Here is a 25,190-nt window from a genome sequence, read left to right on the forward strand (position 1 = left end):
CTGTAATACCAAGGACCGCAGGAAGTGCAGCAGAATTGAGGCCCAGCTGATTACCCGTGAAACACTATTTCTATTGTAAGGCATCGTAGTGGTCGCTCCATGATGTGGTTCCTCTACGTTGTCAAAGATGGAGGGGAACTAAGAATAAATCCAAACATAAGTAAGCTAAGAGAGGAACTTCTGAGGAATTATGATCCACGAATCCGACTCTTGGTCACATAGAGGATTTTTCACTGCTGTGTCAAAGCTTCATCTTATAAATGACTGTTATTAGACCCAATCAGCCCCTCATCTGTCTTCCTCAAGATCTGAAGCTAATATTAATTCATTGTCTTCTTTGATATAAAACACAAGCTTGCAAACTCTGAAAAATGTCTGGACCAATCATTTAAATCACTGAAACTGTCCATAATAGATCATAATGTTGTTCAGTGCCAAGCTTATGACTGGAGAAAGCACTTTTAACGTCAGAGTAGAAAGACCAAATGTCAATATTTCCTCCAAAAGTTCGATGTAATGCGCTGACTCTGCCAGGGTGAAACTTTCTGAACTTGTCGGATTCTTAAGTATCTCACAGATCTCAGGTTGCTGCAAATTAGCAACTGGTTTGACCAGGATTTGATGTGTGTGGGTGTGTGGGTGTGTGGGTGTGTGTAGGTGTGTGTGTGTGTTAAACAGCGAGAATGTCATATTCATTTTATTCTCAACATTTTTCCTCCTGTGACTATGTTGGACAGATATAATCAGAGGTAGGACACAACCATCACGTTGTGTAGCTGTGCATGTTTGGGACATTTTTGTGTTCAGTCATTTAACGTGCATTGCTTGTCTTGATCAGTGTCCTTCACTTGCTTTGTTGAGACAGTTTCTACTTATGCATGCTCTGTCTTTGTTTCCCTGTTTGTGCATCATATCTTTCTTCTTTGTGCTTGAGAGGAGTGTGTTTTGTTAACAGATGTTTTTCTTTTTGGGTGACCTGAATATACTGCCACCAGTTTGTCTGTACAGTTGCAGTTTGCTAAAACAGGAACACAAAAATCTTAACTGTACAAATGGTAATTTTCAATAAGACCCAGCACAGAAAATTCCGTTTTAACGCCTTTGGTAATCTGTTCAGCCACTGAAATGGATAAATTGCACTTGTTAGTTTTAACAGGTAACATTTTACCTAAAACTGTTCTATTCCGCTGTGTATCTGCTAGAAAGTGAAGTGAAAATTATTTCCTAATTTTTTTTTTGAAATGTGCGTTTCTTTGCCTCACTCCAGGACATAATTGTGAGTTCTTACCCTGTGAGGCCAGTAATCCCTGCGAGAACGGTGCGGTGTGTGTGGAGGAGTTGGATCAGGACCATTTCCCTTTGGGATTCCGCTGTCACTGTCGCCGGGGCTTCACTGGCCCCCGCTGTGAAATCAATGTGGATGAGTGCAGCTCGAGCCCCTGCTTTCACGGCTTCTGCTATGATGGTATGAAACGGCCTATCTCGCCACCGTGCTTAATGACAGACACTGGAGAAGGAAGCAAAGCTCCATTCTCACGCACGCACACACAAACACACGCGCACACACACGCGCGCACACACGGTGGATATGTCAGATTTTGTTTTGCTCACTTACAGCCTGACAGGCAGTTTTCAATTGGGTCACCACTGCAGCTAATAAGGTTGTTATGAGAGTGGAGTTATTCCATCTGATGTGAGGATCTAGGACATTACCTGCTGGTCCAGGCTTGATTAGTTTCCTAACACAACTGAAGAAAGGGAATCAATTATGCATCAATGTTGTGTTGGAATTTAAATAATGGATGCTAAATGACGAAATCAATATAATCGAGAATATATATATACAGGGTTTTTTTTAGATATCCAGTAAGATTTTTATAAATTTCAATATTTAATTAAATTAAAAACCTCATTGATCAAAAATATACTTTCAAAGTTATCTATCACCAGTTGGTCAATCATTTGCATATATGAATTATAAAATTATTTTACACTTAATATGAGAGACAAAAACTGGATGCTGCACAAATTCCACTGAGGTATTTTTAAATACTGAAGTAAATACTTCAGTAGTAGTCGCTGTAGCAGTCACCTTCCAGCCTTTGTTTGCATTCCTGACATCTTTCCAGTGTCGTTTCAAAAGGCTCATGCCGGAACCAAACAGTGATGGCAGTGGATCACTGTCTGAGAGCATCCTATCACTCGCCCTGCTACAGATGAGCTCGGCCAGCTGTCCCGACCAATCTCGAGTACAGCCAGTTCGCCTTAGGTTAGCGAGGCAGGCCTCGAGGACCTATTGGCCAGTGCTCGGCAGCAGCCAGCCAGCCACCGGGGAGAGCACTGCATAGCCACAGTGGCTGAGATGAGTAATGCTGCTGCCACACAGGACCTAAAGCATTTAATGAGAGTAATAGCAGCTACACGCACCAAGACAGAGTGACAGCATAGATTACGTGGTAAATCTTTGGGATAATGAAGAATCCTGGGACCCTGACTGGGGAAGTAATAAATTCACTCCTGTAAGAAGTGCAATTACCTCTGTCACTGGCTGCCTGTACACCAGTGTTGTGTTAGAGCAACAGAATGATGCATCCCTCTTTAACATCATTAATAATTAAACAGAGGAAGGAATGCATGATTAGATGTGGGAGATTCAAACTTCTGATGGAAGAAGAAATTGGCACATTTGTAACATCTGAATAAAGAATGGCCTTAAGTGGACTCTCTCCTCTGTTGTGCTCCTTTTTTCTCTCTCCCCCCCCTGGCTCCCTGGCCCTGTGTGTTGAGAGCTGGGGAAAACAAATGACGAGGCTTTTGAGGCTTTCATTGAGAAAGAGTGGCACAGACGGCGGACGGGAGAGCGGGGGGGACTCTGTGGCCGTCTGGCAGACAGGTTCATTTAAAGATGGTTAGTGTGTCCAGCTCTGTCAGAGTGATGGCAGGGAGGTGGTGCCCGTCACATAGATTTAGCGAGAGCAGGTTTGACTGATACAGCAAAAGACATTTAATTTAACGGAGTTATCCATTAAAAAAAGTGAATCACAGTGGGTGATTATCCTTTATGCTCGTAATCAGCATTTACCTGCGTTGAGATGTGGGGCCTACTGAGAGTCGAGTCGAATGGATTTATGATGCAAGGTGCTGTAACTGTCCCACTGATCTTCTTTCAGTCGTGGACGGCTTTTACTGCCTCTGCAGTCCTGGCTATGCCGGGCGGAGGTGTGAGCAAGACATCGACGACTGCGTGAACAGTTTGTGCAGCACCAAGTCTGTTTGCAAGGACCTCCATCTGGTGAGTAGACACAGTTTGGGTTTGGCAGTATAAAACCAGTGATATAATGGCCTTTTTGAAAGGCTTTAAAATAACCCAGTTAGTAACTCATTGAAGAGTTTTTCATAAAATATTGACGGGCCCGAATCACACCAGGTACCGCTGCCCATTACTTTTGATGACTGTCATGCAGTTAATGTTTAGAGCGTTCCTGCTGCAGTAAAATACAAACAACTGCACAATAACACGGATACTGGTGCATCATTAAAAAGAATAAAATATGCCGATATCACTCTGGGGTGTACTGAGGGGAAACAACAAGCAGGTGTGTGTGTACAGGTGTGTATCTGGAGATTTGTCCAGCATAAGGAGACGCTGCTATGTTTAAAGTTTCAGGTGTCTGGGTGTAATAAGGTAAAGACAGAGACTGTCCAACCAATGCACCTCATTATCTCCTATTAGACAAATTATTTCAATTATGACAATTACACCAATTATGCCTTTTGGGCTTGAAATTTTAACGTGCAAAAAAATTACCAAAAGTAAACTTGGAGAGAAAAACACAGGAGTTAACAATGGGCATATTAAATGTAAAATGCAAAATCTTAAATTAAACCCATCTTTTAAGCAGAAAGTCTGCATATTAGTAATTACACATCTTTAAAAGGTTTTGGTTTTAGTCTGTCAGATTAACATGCAGATATAGATGGATACATATAACAAGCATCATATATAGCATCATATTTGATACTTGACGATAGAGATGTTCCGATACCAACACCAGCATCAGAAATGTCTCCTACCACTAAAAATGCAGGGTCAGGAATCGGCGAGTACCCAGATCCATGTACCGATCCAATACCACGTCCATAAAGTATAATGGTTTCACCCAGATAAAACTGCAGCTTTCTTTTCCTATGAATCACATCTTCTCCACTTCAAAACACCCACAAGTAAAACGGAGTCGTGTATCGTATGAAAGACTTCAGCATCGAGGGGTGTATTGCTAGATTTCCTCTATTCTTTTTAGTTATGATTGTTAAATTAGATAATGAAAGAAGTTCTGTTATTATACTAATAATAATATAACAATACATTGTATTTATACAGCACCTTTCATACATAAAATACAGCTCAAAGTGCTTTACAATAAAATCAAAGACATGAAATAAGAACACGTTGGCAATAAAACAAAGACTTAGGATTTAAGAAAAAAACATAAAACTAGCAAAAGGTATAAAAAGAAATAAAAAAATAATAGAATAAAGACAATGCTGTTAAAAAAAGAAGATACAGAAAAAGATTATTCTGTGTTATTCATTCCCTGTAGGTATTTTTCAAAGGGTTTAACCTGAGGCAAGGCATGATCATTTCCATAAAGGATTAGAAGCGTACAACTGTGAAAACACATTATAAACAAGTTTCTTTTCTAAATACACAGGTATTCAAACAGTACTTATCGGTACTTGACAGATACACAGAGTCCAGGTATCAGCATTTGTCTGGGGAACATTTCTACATTATGTTAGATTTGTGTGTAGGCATTCAGTGACATTACATTCTGTCAGCCCCTCTGCTGAATGTGTTCCATTTCTGGTGCCGTTCCCAGCTATGTGAAGCTTGTGTAGGCACAGACGGGGAATTTAGGACGCCTCTGACGAACGGCGCAGAAATCGGCCACTCGTAGGACACGGTTTGTCTTCTTTCAAAAAAAAAAAAAATGCAGCACATTTACAGCACAGCTTATCAGCCACAGTTTACGTCATGATCACCAATGCAGCTCAGTTTGAATTGGATTTCATTGGTTGGATATTGAGAATAAACAACAGCGTTGTGCGTTTGCCTTAGAGCTGCAAGGTCAGTTGATTCTTTGAGTTGATTTTCTGAATGACTTCTTCAGAGTATAGGATTTCTGTTTATACCGACACGCACACTTGGGCTTAAAAGAGCATTTTTTTTAGAGTTTAGTTTTTTCAAGGCGCAGCTCGACTTCTGTAGTTATTCAAGTGTTTTTTAAGCCAATAACATTGATCTGTTGCAGCTGCAAAAAGGCCCAGGGAGCTGCATGCTGCTCACAAACTGTGCAATGAGTACCAGGGGCCCTTTTTTCCAACAGCTGCTTTTTGGCTAACAGATTGCAGCAGTGAAACAGATGTGTCATAGATAAAGTCTTTGGTTTTTTTTATTTTTATTCCGACAAAGACAAATAACTTCTAGTTTGTAGTTCACACTCTAATGTTCAGGTATAAAACAAGTGTGTGCTCTTGAAAATTAGCGCGTTTTGCATGCGAGAAGGGTGAGATCTATTTATTAAGAAAACTCATGTTTCATTTGTGAGACCTGTAGGGGCCAAATGGTGAGACGTTAGAAAGATACATTCATTCTCACGTGTGAACAGCAGTTGAACATGGGTCAGTCGGTCCTAAGAGATGGGCGAACGCCGTTCAGAAGCGTGGGGCGATGGCCTACGTCGCCCCCGGCCGATCGAGAGGGAGTCGGGTTCAGATCCCCGAATCTGGAGTGGCGGAGACAGGCGCCGCGAGGCGTCCAGTGCGGTAACGCAAGCGATCCCGGAGAAGCTGGCGGGAGCCCCGGGGAGAGTTCTCTTTTCTTTGTGAAGGGCAGGGCGCCCTGGAATGGGTTCGCCCCGAGAGAGGGGCCCGCGCCCTGGAAAGCGTCGCGGTTTAAACTTTCACAATTGTGGTTTGAGCTCTCATCTCGTGGCATTGGCCCTCTTCTATAGCAACAGCTTTATGATGATGCGTATTTTACCCAACAAATCACCTCTTGTCCAGAATGATTTAGCCACATTCAGGTTTGCTAAATCACGCATTGGTATTTCAACATGTTGTAATTAAATAAACATTTCCTGAAACTAGGTTTTCAGGTATGGCAACCAAAACAAACTTTTGTCTGTCAATTGTAACGTTAGAGGCAACCAGAGGCAAACTAAGGAAGCGTTCAAACCTTCTTGTTTGGTCAAAACTTTTTGTACTTTTCAGTTCAGTCCAAACCAAAATAACAGTTGTGATGGTGCCTCAGACCAACGTCTGGACCAACGGACCGAAATTAAGTCCAACCAAAAGAGGTGATCTTGACCTGGATCAAACTGAACCATGGTTCTCTTCATTAGAGGTAGAAGAAAGAAAAAGAAGTGGAAGCAGCTCACAGGATTGCTTGTAGTCTGTTTGAGGGTCGTTCACTCGGAACTAATACCAATAAAATATTACAGTGGCAACAAAAGTAACAATGAGAATGTGTTCATTCCTTTCATCCTTTCAAATGGAAAGACTAAAAAAAAGTAAAGCAAATATGTCGGACTCGCCATCCACGAACCAATCAATGACAAGTATAGGCAGACACAGCCCACGTAAGTGAGTCTTTAGTTTGCATTGTGAAACCATGACCTGGACTCAAGCTGTGAAAACTTCCCAACATACTTTTTGGTGATTATCAAGACACATTGATTTCAAGAATGTGCCCCTGAGCAATTTCAGAATATCCTTAGTAGAAAATGCTCCTTTTTTCCTCCGTATTATATGAAATAGAGTCCTGTTCAAAACACTTCTGCGTCATTTTCTAGTATAAACAAACTGCTCTAAATCCAAAGACAAAGGGACGCTGCATAAGAAAGGGATATGGTGTGATCAGAGGGAACTGATGACATTTCAACTAATGTTTTTGTTCTTGCACTGTTCTCACCATCAACCTCAGCTTTTAGTTTTATTCAAATAGGGCCAGTTTTTGGAAACCCATTCACACTATAGTCCTGTTTACAGTGCAGCCATTCCTCTCTCTGAACACTGTGTCCCACCGAGCTTTACCTTATTCTGGAGGATGGTGGTCCCTGAAGGTGACTTGGCAGCAAAAAATGAGATTATGTTCTACTGCCTGGGGTAAGGAATCTGGAGTTTCCTGGAGGTATCTAATTTATCACGAGATGACGGCGTTTCCCCCCCCCCACCGCCACCATAGGGCCCCACTGTGTACAAATTATATCAGACAAAGTTTAACGGCTCCCCTCCAGTGTAGGAAGTACAGATTAGCATGCGTTCAACCAGCAGCAACCCAGGACCTTTTAGACAGAATGCTGGCATTGAGGAATCCTGAAAAGCCCTTGACCAAGCAACTGACTTCATCCTGTATGCAAAGACTTAAACTGGTACTTTGGAAAGTAATAGACAACAGACCATTTATCTCTCGTGTCGAGAGTAATTGGCATAACGCAGACTGCAGTGATGAAATAAAGGACGTGATCTGCACAGTGTTTTGAAAGAGGAGCAAAGGCAGGAGCTGTATATACATACACATACAACTTTCATAATGTATAGAACAACTAATGCATTCACTGGCTGTTTCCTGACATATGCTTATTTACATGTGAAATAAATATGCAGTGGTAATATTGCAGGATTGATTAGAAAGGCTTGTACCATATACTTTGAATGGCATTGAAAAAAAACATGTTGGCATACTCTCCAGAGTGGGGGTGGTAGGAGGAATACATCTGCATAGTAGTAATGCGGAAATTGAAGACAAACACGACTCCACAGTTTAAACAGATTTTCCACTGGAAAGATCTTTTTGTGTGTGGGTGGTTTTCTTCTGCAGGTTTTTTCAAAGAAAATTATGATAAATGTTTTCAAGAATATCAAGTGTTGCTCCATTTATTCTCTCAAAGGCACCAGGTATAAATAAGTAAACAGGTAAGAGGCAGAATGCTCCGTAACAACTCAATTAGCAGCTTCCATATGCACAGTACATAGACAGTGTTTTTTTATTGCTATTAAAAATGCTAGACTTTTCCTTAAAATGACTGTCCCTCTATTTCAGTGTCAATCTCTGCTTCCCCTGTTCTGTTCATATTGCAGAGCTATGAGTGCATGTGCCATTCCGGCTGGGAGGGGCAGCACTGCCAACGAGAAATAGATGAATGTTTGTCACGGCCCTGCAAAAACAACGCCACCTGCACGGATCTCCTCAACGGCTACAAGTAGGTGCGCGAGCCGGGCTCCAGGGCACCGTCCTTTGCGAGGTGCACTTGATAAATGCAGGTAAAAAAAGAAGCTGTTTTCGGAGAAGGCAATATGTCCTTCCACTGGCAGCGGAGATAATGAATTGCAGATGGCAGGTAAAACAAATGAGTCAATCAATTGCTCACAGCATGAAAAGGTTTCAGGGGATCCGTGACTCATTGGAGGGAAAAGCTGGTGTATCTGCTTCGGCTAATGCCCACTCCCCCCCCCCAGCTGCCCGCCCACCTACCCACCCGCTGGGGGGGACTTAAAACTGCTTCAGGTGGAAAAGTCGGGAGGGGGATGGATGGTGGATGGAGAGGAATGTGAGGTGGAGTGGTTGATAGTGCTCAGGCACTCACTGCCACCAAGTGGAATATTCAATCTGCTTGAAGAGGAGATACTTAAGACTCACACACAGACACACACACTCTCTCTCTCACTATGTTCATACAGCGGGCCTGAATCAGACCCCCGCCCACCCCACCCCCCATGTGACCCAGATCTGATTGTTTAATGACAGTGTGAACAGCACAAATCACATGGAATCGGATCTTTTCAAATCCGATTTGGGCCACTTTCATATGTCGTCCGAAATCAGATACAGATCAGATTTTTTTTTTAAAACACGACCTCAGTCTGAACAGCCGTGTGAACCGTATCGGAATTCAATGGGACTTTTACGTCACTCCAGGTCGACATTCTTCTCCTTGTTTGTGTCCATACACATCGTGCAGTGTGTGACGTCACATCAGGGCCATAACCAGTTCACATTTAAGTCCGGTACTTGCCACATTTGACAGGATAATGTGAACGGCTACATAAAAAAAATCTGATCTAGAACAAAATCTGAATTGAGCACTGAGGCTTGCAGGGTGAACGTAGTGTCTGTTTCTCTGTCTCTCTTCCTGTCTGTGTCTAGCATGCATACATTCCCATTTAATCCCGACTCAATGCTCTAACCTAGCGTGTCCTACATTCAGCTGTCCAGAATTAGAAGCCGCTCTGACCACTGGTACAAATAACCTGTACATTCCCCCCCGCTCCCTCTCACACAAAGATCCTGGAGCTCCGTGTCGATTCCTGTATCGTATCACAGTGTCCTTGCACTCGGGACAAATGTGACGTGTGGATGGTTTGAATTGGAAGAAGGATATGCCATGTGGTAGAATATCTGAAGCACCCCCTCCAGTGCTGCTGTGTTATCTATTTATAGTATCACGGTCTCAGAGAGAATGTGACACCCCCCTAACCCTGAGAAAACCACTGAATACGTTTGTTTATTTATTTAGGGATTCATTTCAAATTGTGCCCAAAAGGACCTCTGCAGTGCCGTATATCTCCTCTCTGCTGTGTATCCAAGGTGTTTGTGCTCACCGGGCTGGACAGGTGTGGACTGTGCGGAGGATGTGAATGAGTGTGATTCCGGGCCCTGTCTAAATGGAGCTCAGTGTCAGGAGTCAGACATACCTGGGGAGTTCTCCTGCACCTGTCCCCCCTTCTTCAGTGGCCCCTTGTGCAACGAGCCTTATGACCCCTGCGACCCCCTCCACAGTCCGTGCCGGCACGACTCCACCTGCCTGACACGCTCCAACGGAACAGCCTCCTGCAGATGCCCAGCTGGTGAGTGAACACACGCCACAGCTTCGTGCTCCCGGTGCTTATAGAGTGCTTTCTGTTTTAGCCCACTTTCAAGTGTGTAACTGCACCGTTTTCCTCAATAGCTCATAGATGGCACTTTACAGAAAAAATTACAGAGAAAACACACAATTGAAAAATTACAAGTTAAACATATACATCGTAGATCAGGGTTTTTTCCGCAAGATGAGAAATTTCCCTGTCACAGTTAAGTGCGCATCATTTGTATCTCTTCTCTGAAACGTATGAGGTTCTCCAAAAAGTTGCTCTATCAACCGAGACGATAAATGGTGTTTTCTTGTGCATTAATCACGTGTTGAACTGTCCTCCTGACGCAGAATAAATGTTATACATATAATAGTAACAGGGGTTTTCCTGGACTCAAATTAGGCGGGGGTGGTACTTAACCATCAGAGGGTGGGGGCGGATGTGCCTCGCAATTTTCTATGCAGGATAAACCCTGCAGGTTTTCCTCCAGGGATGATTTAAATTGACTGATTCATACAACAAATGAGATCAGGGGTTCTATCATCCTTAGTCTCTGGTCATTGGCTGGTCATGGGTTAAAGAGGGTGGGATGCATTCTTGATACTGTCCTTGGGAAATCAGCTGCTAGTGTGCTGATTACTGTACAATGTGCAGTCACTGTGTGCCATCTTTTTATTGTTATATTTTTAATATAGAAACAGTGCCTGTGCAAAGGTTACACCAACAACAGTCAATAAACCCAAATTAAAAACTACTACACATCGCACAAACTACAATGTTGTGTTTTTATATTTTGAGCTTTTATATTTGAGGCCATAACTGCCAAAGGATTTCCTTACACACAGAACCAGATTTTACTGAACCTCTGTACTGTGTTTGAGTTCATTCCTGCTGTCTTGGGATGAACCATATGCAAAATTTGCTACTGAAAGATTATAATATGATGCTTCACTGAGGTGAACTCAGAATTAAGTCTCTGACAATGGATCAAAAAGTTTTAACAGTGGAAGAGATTAGGAACCAATCGATGGAAATAACAAGAACTTTTGCTGCAAATTTGATATCTTCGGTGTCTCTTCATATGCCCAGCGTGTGCATGAATATCCATATTTTACTAAATTTACCAAATTAATATGTTTAATATAGCTTGGATTGTGGGTTTCTCTGGACTGTCTAATTGCATCTGTCTCTTGTGACTAAAACTTCAGTTGGAATCCATAGTAGCATATGAACTCTACATATGAAAGCAACAGTGGGTGGTAAAGATTAAATCTAATTCCTGCAAATTTAAAATCCTTAAATGTTTCCCTCATTTAGATATTTAACACACATTCTCATAAATAACTCACACACGCACGCACATCTGAAATTCATGTATCTGTTTCATGTTACGTTCACAAGCTCTGTCAGCTCATGAATAAAGCAACACGTTCATAACGGAGCAGGGAAATTGACCACTACTTAGTTAAAATGACCTGTTGCGAAGTTTATCAGTGACCTCAAGAGCAAATATGAAGGAGAGAGTGTTTAAACATTCGTATTAGTGTTCAGGTCAAGATGCTATAGGGTTGTGCTGTAACTAATGTCTCTATCAGCACAGAGATGAAAAGATGTTGCCGGATATAAATAGAGCGGCTGAGTTAGTTTCAGAAGGCTCCCTTGGAGAGGAATAGGAAATTAGGTGCTGGCTGCATACATTACACCGAGAGCTTTGCGTGGGCTTGGTCGTTTTCACTTCACACAATGATTGTGACTCACTACTCTCTATTGTTATTCACCATAAATCCATCCTACATAGCTCGTACTCAACACACACAGAGCTGTTATACAACCGATGGCTTTGTCCCAAGTTACAATTTTACAGACTTGTTGTTTACCATTCACTGTAGGTTATTTGTCAAGGAAATTGTGTAGGCCTTACATTATTCCCAGACCTAATTAAATTAGAATTTGTCTGCCTGGGTCGGCCAGATTTACCGCCGTAAGCAAATCTCATCCCACACACTCAAGATGGACACAGCACAGTGAATGTTATCAAGGTTGATTTGTTAGAAAGTCAACACCAAATACCCTTTTTCCCTGTGACTTTCAGCTGTTTGTATTTGCTGGTTTGCAAGTGCATGTGTGGCAGACCTGCAGGGTACTTAAATGAAACAAATTACGAAGAGGGAGCTTGAGTATTCATTTGACCTTAAATCATGTCTCAGTGAAAGACCTGGATTGTGTGATTGTTCTTCTGTACAGCCCAAATGTAGCATGATTCACATTTCCACTGCAGCTAACACAGAAACACGCACAGCATGTGCTCTTACACATGCACAGTTGGACATTGTTACAGCTGCACCATTGTAAAAACATGCCTCAGGGTAGAAGGTGTAATTGAGGTGCAGTGGAAGCATGATGTTGGTACTCGTTCCTGTTTGTTTAGACATGGTGTTGAATCATTTAAACAATATAGATGTATGTTGAGTTAGCCATAGATTCTCAGTCATCCAGGATAAAGTTCTCCAAGCAGGCTTGAATCTAGGGCAACACAGGGAAGCGGTGGTTGTTGAACCCCCCCTTCTGAGTTCCTCTGATACTGCACATACTACAAATATGAGATTGCTTCTATTATTCTTTTCCTCACCCCCATAGTCTTGATGGATCTTGTGGCTGTTTTTACAAAGGTTTCTGCAAAGGCAGCCACAAGCTTTAAGTGCATCCTTCAGTTTTGTTTGCCACATTTCTTGGGGCATGGGCACTTGTTGACAAACTATGCAGGGTTCTTATATCTCCCGGCTTATGTTCCAATTGTTGGTGGAATCAAAGTGAAGGTGATGGTCCCCTGTGTGTTGGAACCTATACACAAGAAAAATGGAGGCTACTGTCTTTGTCAGTGTGTAAAGATTAGTCCACGGAAGCCAAGCTATCCTTCCTGACGTCCAGTTAATGTGTTCCATGGAGGCCTCATCCACATCTGTGAACCAGTGGCTCTGTGCTGTTCCTCTTTGGAGTGCAGGGTGCTGCTTTGTACTTGTTTGATGTAGAGGTTGACCACAGAGTTACTGGTGAGCTCATGGCACAAGCAGGCTTATGTCTGTAAACCCCCCGCCCCCCATTTTGATGTACATATGTGGTGTTCAGCATCTGGTCTGAGCTGAGTTTGGTTCTATAATTAAGGATGTAGTGATATATAGCGCTCAGTGGTTTGTGGTTTCCTGCACCTCCGTAGTTGGGATGCATGTAAACAATGGAGTCACATCATAGGACATCATGGTTACAACCTGGCCAGGTTCAATCCTCTAACCTTGTTCATAAAGTTCTTGGGGTTTTGAAGTATTAAGTGTTACCATCCAAGAGAGCTACGATTGTACCTGCACATGCTTGAGATGTATTCACCAGGATATAGGTGAGGGTATTGGTCATGGTTCAGGGTTTTCCTCTTATGTAGCTGTTGTAAACAGAAAATGGGCCTTTTCCTTGTAAACACTGATTGGTGGCATTGAGCAGTAGCATTCCACTGTGTTTAGAACCACTGTACATCTACCTGTATTTACCAGTAGCAAGCTGAAGACTTTTTGCTCAGTGACATTGCAACCTTCCTTCCTTGGATGGTGAGTGATGAAGAAAAACAATTCTGCACAAATGTTTGATAGAAGATGGCTGAATTTCTGATTGGTGTTCATAGTGGGGAATAAAATAATAAACCCAAAGAGCTTCAGTTGTTCTTACTTGAATATGAGTTTATTACAACAAAGATCTGCGGACAGAGAAGATTCTTCCTCTTAACGCACATGCGAACAGTCCAACCAAATAGCTTGAGATACAACAGAAGCAGTATGCAACAAACGGAGGGGAACAGATAACAGTCTAGGTCACTAGAAGTCTTGTCAGGATTGTTATTACCTTCTTGAGAATGGAGACTGTCTCAAGGCACAACTTATCACAATGCCAAAGACAGAATGGCAACTTGGCACAAAATTTGAAATACCTCTTCTTCTAGCTTCCAGAGGCCTCGCCATCCAGAGCTCTCAACCTTGGTCAATATGAACAATGTGAACAATTTATTTGTCTCACATTCCCTGACATTAAGTGGTTGCTTTTGTGTTGGAAAAGGCCGCCAATACCTTCAACCTGAGCTGTTCTGCCTCCGTTTCCGTCAAGTAAATTTTCATCATGGCTGATTCTGTTGCTCGGAAATCAACAGTTGGTAAAAACGGTGACGTGGAAGCAGAGTTTAATCCTTTGGCAAGGACATCTCTCTCTGGTCAGTTAAGTTATTTACCTATCAGGGGAAAATCTCTTCTTTGCCTCCAAATAGGTTCTTCTGTGTTCTTGGTTTTGCTGGCTCATGATATTTGGGTTTGGAATCTCTCTGTTTGACTGTCCTTGCTCTTTGTGCGCTGAGATAGTTGTGCGTTCTCAATGAAATCGGTGACCTTCCTCACGACTGCACTAGGAAGATGAATATGTTTCTATGGTAAACAGTCAACGTTTTCATTCAAACCTCCAGCAGTCTCCCTCTCTCATTCAGTAGCTGGTTCTGTACGTTTTCTAAGATAAATTCAGCTTTGTGGCCTTTCACTGTGGGACCTAGACATAGGCAGTTTGATATGATTCTCTGGTTGAACCCAAGGTGGTTTATGTAGTCTGCAATTTTCCTAGTTGTCCTGTCATACTCGTGTACCATTCTGAGGGTGCCAACTCTAAAATGCTGTGTAAGATGTCTGTGACAAATTCTCACTCATCAAGATTAAGGTTATCCAAAGCGGAAGGTCATTAGTACTGCCAACCACTCACTGCAGGGGCTTATACATACTGATATTCAAATGTTTATATTAGAGCTTGAACAATCATCTGGGTCGACAGTTATATGTAAAATGTCCCATTCAATGTTTCTTAAACACAAATGTAGGTGATCTCTATCAAAATAATATAATCTATTATATGTGAATGTAAAAAGATTAGTAAAGGCCAATATAGTAATGTAACATTTTTTTATTTATTTAAAAACAATTTAGTATTGGTTGGGTATCTAGTTTATATGCTGCAATAACTTCATCTATTGCTAAAACCCAAAAAACGAAACCACCTTTAAATTCATTATATCTGTATTTTTATTTGGATCTGCACCAAATTGCACACACTCATTAATATCAGTCCCCTAAACACGTCAGATTTTTTTTCTTCATCAAATCCATGCTTCAATCCCTGAGATGACAGAAGTAACAAATCTCCGTATCTGCACCGAAATTAAAAGCCTCCTTCCTCAGCTCATGTCCCATCGTTCCACCAAATTTCGTGGAAATCCTTGCACTTGATTTTATGTAATCTTGCTTACAAACAAACAAACACACCAACCAAGAAACAAACTGACAGAAATATAGCCTAAAATGGTCATATGCTTATTGAAATAAACATAGTACAATACAGTCGTAGTTGTTCCAATGAGGGAAATAACACCTCACTGTACTTACTTTTACTATTATTTGTCGATTGCTTTAAATCGTTTTTTGATATTTTATTATCTGTGTTTCTGGTCTTGTGCTGAGATTCTTCAGAGGAAATAGTATCTTGTGTGAAAATACCCAGGAGACAATAATAATAACTTTGAAAGTGGATGGCCACTGTCACATTTTTATGGGAAGTCTTAAGCCAATATCTAGTTTTTTTTCTTTTATAAAAGATAAGCTCTTCAGCAGTGGGTTTAATGATCAGATTTCTCTTTCAGTAAAGACTCAATAAATATATGGTCATCGGTTTCCCAAAAGAGTTCAATAGACTATAATATAGTGTCACAAAAAGGGTTGATGTGATAGTTTTAGTGTTCACAGGAACTAAAAGGCAGCTATTTCAGGGGTGCCCACTGGGAGTAAGCATTAAAGTGGTTTGTAAAACACAGACACAATGGAAGTGACTTTTGTCTACAAAGGTGTACTGTGAGAACCTGGAGGCCAGAATAAAACCAGAGCCAGATGAAAGCATCTTCTGAAAGGAAAATACAAGGGAAGCGGTTATCCTCGGCTGATGGTAGACGACTCCTGGAGGAAGTTTCTGTTCTTCCGAGCGGTGACGCTCCGCTGTGGCTGTGGCCAGGAGGCCCAGTCATCAGGCCTGACCAGCACAGATGTTCCCCTTTCCTCTTAATGAGGACCCTCAGCAGGGAGTGCCAAGGCTGATAGAAGAGCAACCTGAAAATGGAAGAGTCGGGGCAGAGGTCGGGGCGAAAAGGTTACCGGCCGACAACCACAACAAATGAAACAAACATGCATTGCATCGCTCGACACACATTATGGCAGAGTAATAAGTAATTCTGAGCTCTGCACACGATCTATAGGCGGGGGTGTCCTTGCTCACTTTGCTGCAGTTTGCACAGACAATGGTTTGTAAACTGTAAAATTGATTACAGCTAATACTCGAACCAAATATGTAAACACGTAGGTCAATCGAGAATTTTAATGCAATATAACAAAGCTGATACTTTATTTATTTGTAAATCCACTTATTTTTTGAAAGGATCCCAATAACATTCCATATTGTGTTTCATATTTCTATGGAACTTTATTGCACAAATTGCAAATAACTCTCACATAGTACATTCAACAAATTTTCAGAAGCGGTTGTAGTTTGATAAACCTATAAGCAACCCAAACACCTGACACTCAATGTCTTAGATTTATTAAAAACGTTGTAAAATGGCAAATTATCTTTAATTTCCATCAGAGTGTGCCAATTTCCATTGAAGCATTTTCAGTGGGTTGGTAAAATCAGTGGAGTAATAGTAACTGTATTTGGGTTTGGATACATCATGGGGGTTATCAGAATTGTAAAATTCTTAAAATTGTTAAGATAAAGGCATATAATTATGTATTTTCTGCATAATTCACCCTGTTTCATAAAGTAAGCCCAGTTGCAGTTAAGTTTAATCATTGGTTTAGTGAACTGAGCTGTTATTGTAACTAAGATAATAAGATCAGCCTGTTTGCTTTGTCAGCATTGTTGATATCTTGCTATGCAGGTCTACCTAACAAGACTTATGATTCATATATACCTAATTGTAATTTTTAAAGAGCCGTTTCACAGCTATAACATTTTGGTATGCGAGTAACTTCCTTATCCTGAGCAGCACTACAGATTTACATATTGTTATAAATATCTTAACCATCTATTTTACTCTGTGGGATATACGATAACTGCATTTTCTGCTGCTGCTTTTATTTTAAGAGTATAAATAGCAAGGCAACAAAGTGAAACAAACATGGAACTGTAAATTCACGGTTAGTTTAGTTGAAATTAGAAGGTCAAGGAAAAATGAATCTGATTAGAGTTACTCCTGAGTTCAGTGTATAGCAGTTTTGTGTGAGTGCCACATTCATTCACAGTGTGAAGGAAAACAAAGTATTTAAAATACTTAACTCTTGAGTAATCTAATGAATTTATGTATTTGGTACTACATCCTAATAATTCCCCCAGTTTGTTAAAAGTGAGTTATATGTCAAGGGGATAACAATTATGCCTGTAGTCTATTACAAGGGGAGAAATATGATTCTCTCAGTATGGTGATTTCCTTCAGAAGCATTGTGTGGTCCCTTCACATGCAAAAACCATTTGGTCTCCATGGCTCAGAATATCCCCAGAGGTGCTGCTGGCCAGATGGAGAACAAACCCCTTTGTTTGCATGGCATGCTGCACGAGCCGTCACCTTCCACAAGATTGAGATTGTGTCCAACCAAACAGTTGGTTAATGAGCTGCTGTGAAGCCGTGCCAGCAAGAGAGCCGACACACACCTAATATGATATTGAAAAAGATGTGTTGAGGATGCTCGTTGCCAGAGATGTGTTGGGGGGGAAAGCCTGACCGCGTAAGTGATTATTCTCTTTTTATGGAGGAGGGAGAAATATGAGTTCTCGAAGATGGAGCTCAATTTATAAAACCAGATGCCCTGGCAGATGTATGTGAATACCACTGACCTTTTTCTTTCTTCTAGTATAGTGATATATGACATAATGCTGCAGCCTTTGGACCTACACCGATGAATACATACTCCCAGTCAAATGAACTTCTATCTATATACATATTTGTTCAAGCAAAACCCACTCACTGCCTCGCTTCATAATGGTATATTATTGTTCTACCATTTTAGTAACCGTAATTTATTTAAGAGTTGAGTGTCGGACTAAGATTAAAAAATAAGTCCTCCTGGCTGAAATACTGTGGCAGAAGCATATAGAATATAGAGGTGACATTTACCAGACTTTTATTAACATTGTATATAACATGTATTGTATTCTGATTAATTAGTTGGGGTTAATGTAACTGAGCCAATATACTGTGTCACTAAGTCTCTTTAATCACCATTTCTCCCCATAGTACAGTTCCTGTGATCAAAGTAATCTCTCTCACAGAATAATGGTCCATGAAAGAGAGGCGGTCAGTGACCACACTGTAAAAACGTCAACTTATATTCTTTGGCATAAATAGCCATTACAATGTGTTAGGCTTAAGGAACGTTAAATTATCACCATTTAAAGAAGAATTGAAACCGTGCCAGCAATTCACCTTTGTCTTTTACTGCTAGTTAAGGGAGCTAGCGCTGAGGACGTTGAATTTTAATATCAGTCATTACAAAGCCAGACAGTTCTGTTAACTTCTCTACTTAACAGTTTTTACTTAGTAATTGAGCTTTTATTTTATTATTGAGCATTTATATTTAGATACATTTAGATAATGTGTCAGTTTCAAGTTTATTTTGGTTGATTATCACTTTAAATTCCAACTAATCCTTTTCTTAACTCACCAGATTAAGTTATTTAGAAACATATCTTATAGACAAATACTTCCCATTCTCCTGAATTCACTTTTTTTCTGATTTAAAAACAAATAATACATGCCTTGACTCTTCCAAACAGTTTACATGCGTGCCTGTACAGACGGCAATATGTCATATAGACTATGGAGGGATTGTGGAATGGAATTCAAGCTCTATGAAAAGTGAACATTTCTTCTGGGCAGAGCTGGAGATATGTGTTACTTAAGAGTAAATTAATGCCGTCTTCCTGCAAACCCTGACAGACAAACTGACAGTGCTTCCACTGAGGTCATCCTTGTGCAACTGGGTATTGGACTTCGTTGTTAACTAATGGGGCCCAGTCTGTTAGAATCCACAACATCTCCTCCTCCCCCCATCATTCTCAAAGCCGGTTCCACACTGCTGACCTACAACTGCTCAGTCAAGTGTTCGAGGAATCATTGTGAAGTTCGCAGACGTACGCAGGCAGGAGGTTGAATAACTGGAGGCCTGGTGCAAATGCAAAGAAAACAAAGAAGACGATCATGGACCACTACCTCTCCCCTCGACATAGAGGGAGCTGCTGTTGAGATGGTCTCTTATTATGAATAAATGAGGGGGCACTTCTCTGATATCTTCACCTGGAGCATCAACAAAGTCAGTGTTTATAGTGAATAAAGTCCAGCAACGCCTCTTCTTCTTGAGGAGGCTGAGCTGTGCGGCTCGTGGCACCTCAGTCATCATTTCCTAACCGAGGTGTGTGGCAGAGTGGATCCTCACTTCTTGCGTCACCATGTCCTACGGTAACTGCTCTGCTGCAGATAGACAGGCACTGCAGCAGATTGTGAGGACTGCACAGTGAATCACTGACAACAGCCAACCCACCATCAGTGACATTTACAACAGCAGGGGCAGTAAAAGGGCGTCCTGCGTCATGAGGGACTCGAGCCACCCTCGCTAACGGACTGTGAGCTCCCCCCCCCCCATCAGGCAGGAGGCTACGCAGCATCAAGGCCAGAAGCGCCAGGTTGTGGAACAGCTTCTTCCCAGATGCTGTGAGACTGAAAAATCCTGCATCTCACACAACACTGCTGCTATTATTATTACTATCCCCCCCACACATCAGGTCAGTGCTGCCATTTGACACTGATACTTCTGCTGCCTCACTTCACACTTTGCTGCTGTTGATGACACTGGCACTGATGTTCGTTTCATACCAGGGCATCGCTGCAACTTTTGGCCCATTTGGCCTGATTTTTTTTTATTTTTACATTTCATATTGTCACACTCTGCTCACTTTATACTTTATATTGATATATTTATTCTCCTATTTTTATTTGAATGCTGTTTTATTTTGTTCTTTTTTAAATTATTATTACGTGATTTTTTTTTTACTTTAACATTGCATGCTTTGAGATTTACAGTTTTCCCAGTGAATCTTAACAGAAAAATAAGAATCAGGCTTCTTTACGGGACTGATTTCTATGAGTGTGTGTAATTTGGTGCAGCTTGTCTGTTGGACCTTGGCAGAGGTATGCTCTCCGAGTGCCATTCTAGTGTAAAGTATGCTCCGGAATGGCAATAATTAATCCTTGATCCTTTTCAACAGAAGTAAAAGTTCTGAGTCGTGATGATCTAAAATAATATTCTGGTCTAATTTAGCGTAAGGCGAGATACACTTTTTATTTTAAACGTAAGAAATTAACCAACCAAAGCCCTTTTAATGTGCGTGCTGCACTTTGAGCAAGTGCATACCATATAAATCACGGCTCCATTCAGAGAACCTGGGCTCCAATTTAACGATGTAAGTGCAAGGCCTAAAGTGCATGAAGCATGTGCATTTAGCGGAGTGTTCAAAATCCAAGTGAAGTGCATCATCTGTGTGTGTAACAAGAAGAATTGTGCACCCGGCTCTGTTGCCAGATATCACCACAATGATCATGCACCATAACAGTTAAATACTTTGCAACTAACTTCCGACCAGGTTTTTGTTGGACAGAGCACAATTGCATTCCGCTGCTGCAATGCTCCCGACTACACGTCATTTTAAGACTCCCACGGCCATGAGTGCAAATTCGTTCGCTATTTATTAGCACCGTGGACGCTGGACAGACATTTGCACTTTAAGCTGCCTTGCGTTGGTGTAAAATATGGCCCCTCTTATCTCGGCTAACACATTAACATTTAGGCACAAAGAGGCAAAAATATATTAAAATGTAGCAGGTGTTCAGTCTCTGTATGAGAGTTTGCCCCTTCAGTGAGCAAAGATCTCAGCAGGCTGCTGACTTTCCTTTGTCGAGGGCAAAGGGTGTTTTTTTCTTCTCCATCTTAGCTTCGAGACCTCTGGTTTAGCCCAAACAGCTGCATCAAAAAAGAAAGAGACATCAATTCTCCCTTCATAAAAATGCTCAGTCATTAGTAGCTTCGAACATATTGGTGTTTAACCCCTGAACGCTTCACTGCAGGTGGAAATACCCAAATGTGGAGACTGGCCACATTGCTGACAGAATTCATTTCATGGGTAATACCCAAAGGTAAAGGGTTAGTTTCAGATGTTAGAGGAGACACATGGAGACAGAGCGTCTACTTTATATCGATGTTTTCACTTATGCCTTAAAATCCATTGCCATAGATAAATAATTTAGTCTCTTTACTATTTGTCTTCGGTTTAACAGCAAAACCTACAGTGAAAACACCACTACATCCCATGAAGCCTTCTGCTGTAGTGCAGGGTAACAGCCAGAGACAACCAAGATGAGTGCAGGACTGGATGCTTGTTTGTAGAGAAGGTAGTGATTTACTCTTATTGTACAAAACCCTGACGTTCAACCCCCTGTCCCTCAGTGTCCACACGCAATCTGCATTTCAAGTCCCTTAAACTGATATTTTAACAAGGGCCGTCCAAAGCGCAGGTTTTCAAAGACTCTGTGAAAAGCGGTGCGTCTGGGAAACGATGACGTCACAGCTTACGTCACACGTGCGCTAGTGTATTGAGCATGCTCCTGAAACAACATCAGTGGTATTTACAGGTTGACAGGAGAGTTGGCTCACTGAGGATTCGCACAATGTTCTTCTGTGGTATTTGATGTGTAGTTAGAGATAGACTTCATCGCCACCTATGGGCCCATCATGGTTGTTCTCGTCTGGACGGAGATGTTTTGTAAAACTGGTAAATTACAATTATCCACATTATCAATTTTGTTTAAATTAAGAGGAAAACAAATTAAACTCAGAAGCCAAAAGCAAAGTACTGTATTATTGTCAGGTCCACATGGTCAACTTGTTGGCAAACAAATGCTTATTGTTACTTAGATATGTGAATGTAAAAGAATAATCTTCTTTTCTTTCATCTCGGGACACATGGAAGTCGAGGTGTTAACCTTCAGACTCAAACATGATCAACCTGCCAATCAAAACAAGCAGAAATCTTTCTTTTTAAGAAATAATACTAAATGGAGCTTTAACGTTCACAACATAGTCAGATTAGTGCAGTTTGTGCTGTGTAACACGTTCTAGTGGCACATGTTTTATCACTTCTGAACATTTAGCAGACGTCTCACTTCATTTCGTGTGTAACAAGTAGACAACCTGTAAATGTCTGTAGTTGTGTGTCACAGAAATACCTAAAAGCAGGGTATGAAACAACGGCTGCAATTGCTTGGTATTGTCACTCATGACTGCTGACAAAGGAGGACCAGTTTGCCGTTTTCTAAATGATCTAACAAAAGAGTTTAAGACGACTGAAACTGGAGAAAAAGAGAAAAAAACCTCCTGCTTATTCAGGGAGTATTGTCTGAGCCAGAGAGGAGCTGTGGTTAAGTACTTGCACACCTCTGCAAGTGGCTTCATTTATACGTAGTGTTTAAAAATAGGCCCTCGCCCTGCAACCGCTGTACAGTAAACACATTTTTAAGAAAGCCGGTGTTTAATCATTTTGTGGCTTCATTAGCATCACTGAAGAGGTGGTCCAGGTGTGTCACACCGGGGCAAATTGGCTGCACGCGCTGGTGTTTACACGCATTTCTATTCTTAACCCACTTACTCCACAACACAGTTTTTTTGGTCAGTGCATATAAAGGACTCCTAAGCATGCTGCGCTCCTGATTGTGAGGAACACTGCTGTGATGACTAATATGGCCCCCGGTGTGTTCTTTCATTGTCCGTCTATATTTTGTTCAGAGTTGGTGATTTGTTGCTACTGGTGACGTCTCTGCCTGTTGAGTCTGTGCTTTTTTTTCTGGGGGAACTGACAGCTATAATAACACAGTTCTGTATTTATCCAATAGAATCACAAATAAAACTTCCATTTTCTTTGCCACTATTGTTGCTGCATTTTGAATAGTCACCATGTGTGTTAGGTAATGAAGTCTCAAGAGCAAATGAGGATGTACAGCAATGCTTCAACCAGATCTCTTCAGTGATGGATTAGTGTGGTCGGCCTTTTTTTGCTTTCTGTGCAAATGCAAGCTACCTCGGTGTTGGCACATGGCAAACTCATGGAGCTCTATAATGTAAGTCAATCATTTCCTGGGTATTAGGTGGAAGTTCTCGCTCAGCCAAAGACAGCAGCATACATGTTTTTGCTGACATGCCAAACAAGGCCATTACAGATAACGAATCCCTCTTGGTTCCTGCGTTCATGGTTTCTTTTCAACTGATGTAGATATTGCAGTAACACATATTGTAGAGTTTTTATATTGGGTGGAAATATGATATTCAGTAGGTTCAGTGTCAGTTCAACAGTCTTTGAGCTCAGCACGAGATAAAAGATGAGTTCAAAGTAAAAAAAGCAATATTCACAGTTTCATGTTTATAGGACGAACAACATAGCCGCTAATGTGCCATGCTAGCTGCAAACACAAGTACACAGAAAATACAATCCACAACCAGATGAACATACACAGGTTTGTTTGTTTAAACACCATTTGATTGGCTGGTGTCTCCCTTGCCACATGAAAAGTTGAGCAAGCAACGCGATGCCATTCAAAGTCAATGAGGAAAGTTTCCCTTGATGCCCCTAAAACGCGTGTGAGTCCTGCGTAATTCTCTCAGTAACTTAGCTGTGCTTACTGAGGATCTCAAATTTCTATACTTAATGTTGTGTGACCATAATAATATCCTATTTACAGTGCTCGTCACTTGTCTTCGTCACTTTTATCAAACGTTACATTCAATAATTAAGTTATGTAGTTATTACTTTGGTTAGGTCTTGAGGGTTAAAAGTATCAATGCAGATGGTCCAAGTTTGATGACTCTTGGGGAGGCGTGGCTTTTGTTCAGTGTGCTGCGTCACTTCGAACATTACGTCGATGGACCTAATAGAGGCACAGCTATTTAAGTTCAACATGTAAACTTGGGAAATCACAGCTCATCACAGTTGATCTGACAGAAAACGTGAAATGATGATGCATTTAGGTTTCAGCATGAAAGTGCATGCACAGATTTAGCGATGGGTGATGTCTGACATTTCATGTGATGTATGACAGCACACAGATGACACACACAGCCAAAGACCATAATCCCTCTATATTGCACAAACAGCGGGTAATGTGTTTTTAAACGACCCCTTCTCTGATAAATTGTTAACTTGAGACCGACAGCAACTTTGATAAGAAGACTATAGTCACATGTGTTACAGTCCAAACCAAATTCGCACAGTTGAAATGAAGACGTCACTCATGTTTCAATTGAAACGTCCATCAAAGTCCACGATCCACTGGGGATTACCCACAATTTCTTCTCCTCTGAGGCGTTCCCTGGCAGGAGCAGTGATCACACGCTGGAGCCGCAGCCAGATGATGGAACGGCTACGTGAGCACGTGCCTTTGCTTTCCCTCTCTGTGCTCTGTCAAAAGAAGCCTCCAGTCACTGCTTAGTGGCAGAAGATGCATTATATTGCGCCGACATTTGAAATAGTCCCTGAGGTGCCCCACCATTGCTTTGACTGACAGAGCAGCTTGCGAAACCTGTGCTGTCCCATAATTCACCAGATGCTCTGTGGTCCCTTGGATTCCCTCTCATCCGTACGTCCCAAGATGCACAGAGCTGCGTCAGAGTATCACTTCAGTTGGAAATACGTCTGTCTTCCTTTTAAACGTGATGATTTACAGATTACGGCGTTCGGCTTGTTAACAATGCACAATGAGAACTGCTCAGAGAGCCCCACCCAGTGGTCAAGCTATTTCCTATTCAACAAGACACAATCAACAGTTCTAGAAAGCAAACTGCAAATACTTGCCCTCCTATGCCGGGACCCATCTGAACACAGTAATTTATGATCTGTGCAATTTTCTGCCAAACGGTGTTTACTGTAGATTTTTCGAAAAGAGCTGCAATGACAACAATTGTTGCCATTACAGCGCATTATATGGTGTCGGCTGATATATGGTATCAGTACAAATGGTACAGCGAACCAACACAACGCTTTGTGACCCTAAAAACAGACAAACAACCAATCCAGTACAAGATATTAATCACATAATACTTTCATACATGAATTTTCCCATG

At 41.4% G+C, this 25,190-nt stretch overlaps 1 protein-coding gene across 1 annotated transcript in view; it reads left to right on the forward strand.

Annotated features, from left to right (window-relative positions):
- The window catches only part of eys (eyes shut homolog), a 167,308-nt gene that overhangs the window by 54,123 nt on the left and 87,995 nt on the right, over nucleotides 1–25,190 (forward strand). Inside the window, exons 22-25 of the mRNA XM_047342277.1 lie at nucleotides 1,268–1,465; nucleotides 3,171–3,292; nucleotides 8,143–8,264; nucleotides 9,650–9,909. Coding sequence (XP_047198233.1) covers nucleotides 1,268–1,465; nucleotides 3,171–3,292; nucleotides 8,143–8,264; nucleotides 9,650–9,909 — 702 coding nt within the window. The remainder of the gene's footprint in view (nucleotides 1–1,267; nucleotides 1,466–3,170; nucleotides 3,293–8,142; nucleotides 8,265–9,649; nucleotides 9,910–25,190) is intronic.

The sequence above is a fragment of the Hippoglossus stenolepis genome, chromosome 12 (genome assembly GCF_022539355.2).
Source record: "Hippoglossus stenolepis isolate QCI-W04-F060 chromosome 12, HSTE1.2, whole genome shotgun sequence".
NCBI lineage: Eukaryota > Metazoa > Chordata > Actinopteri > Pleuronectiformes > Pleuronectidae > Hippoglossus > Hippoglossus stenolepis.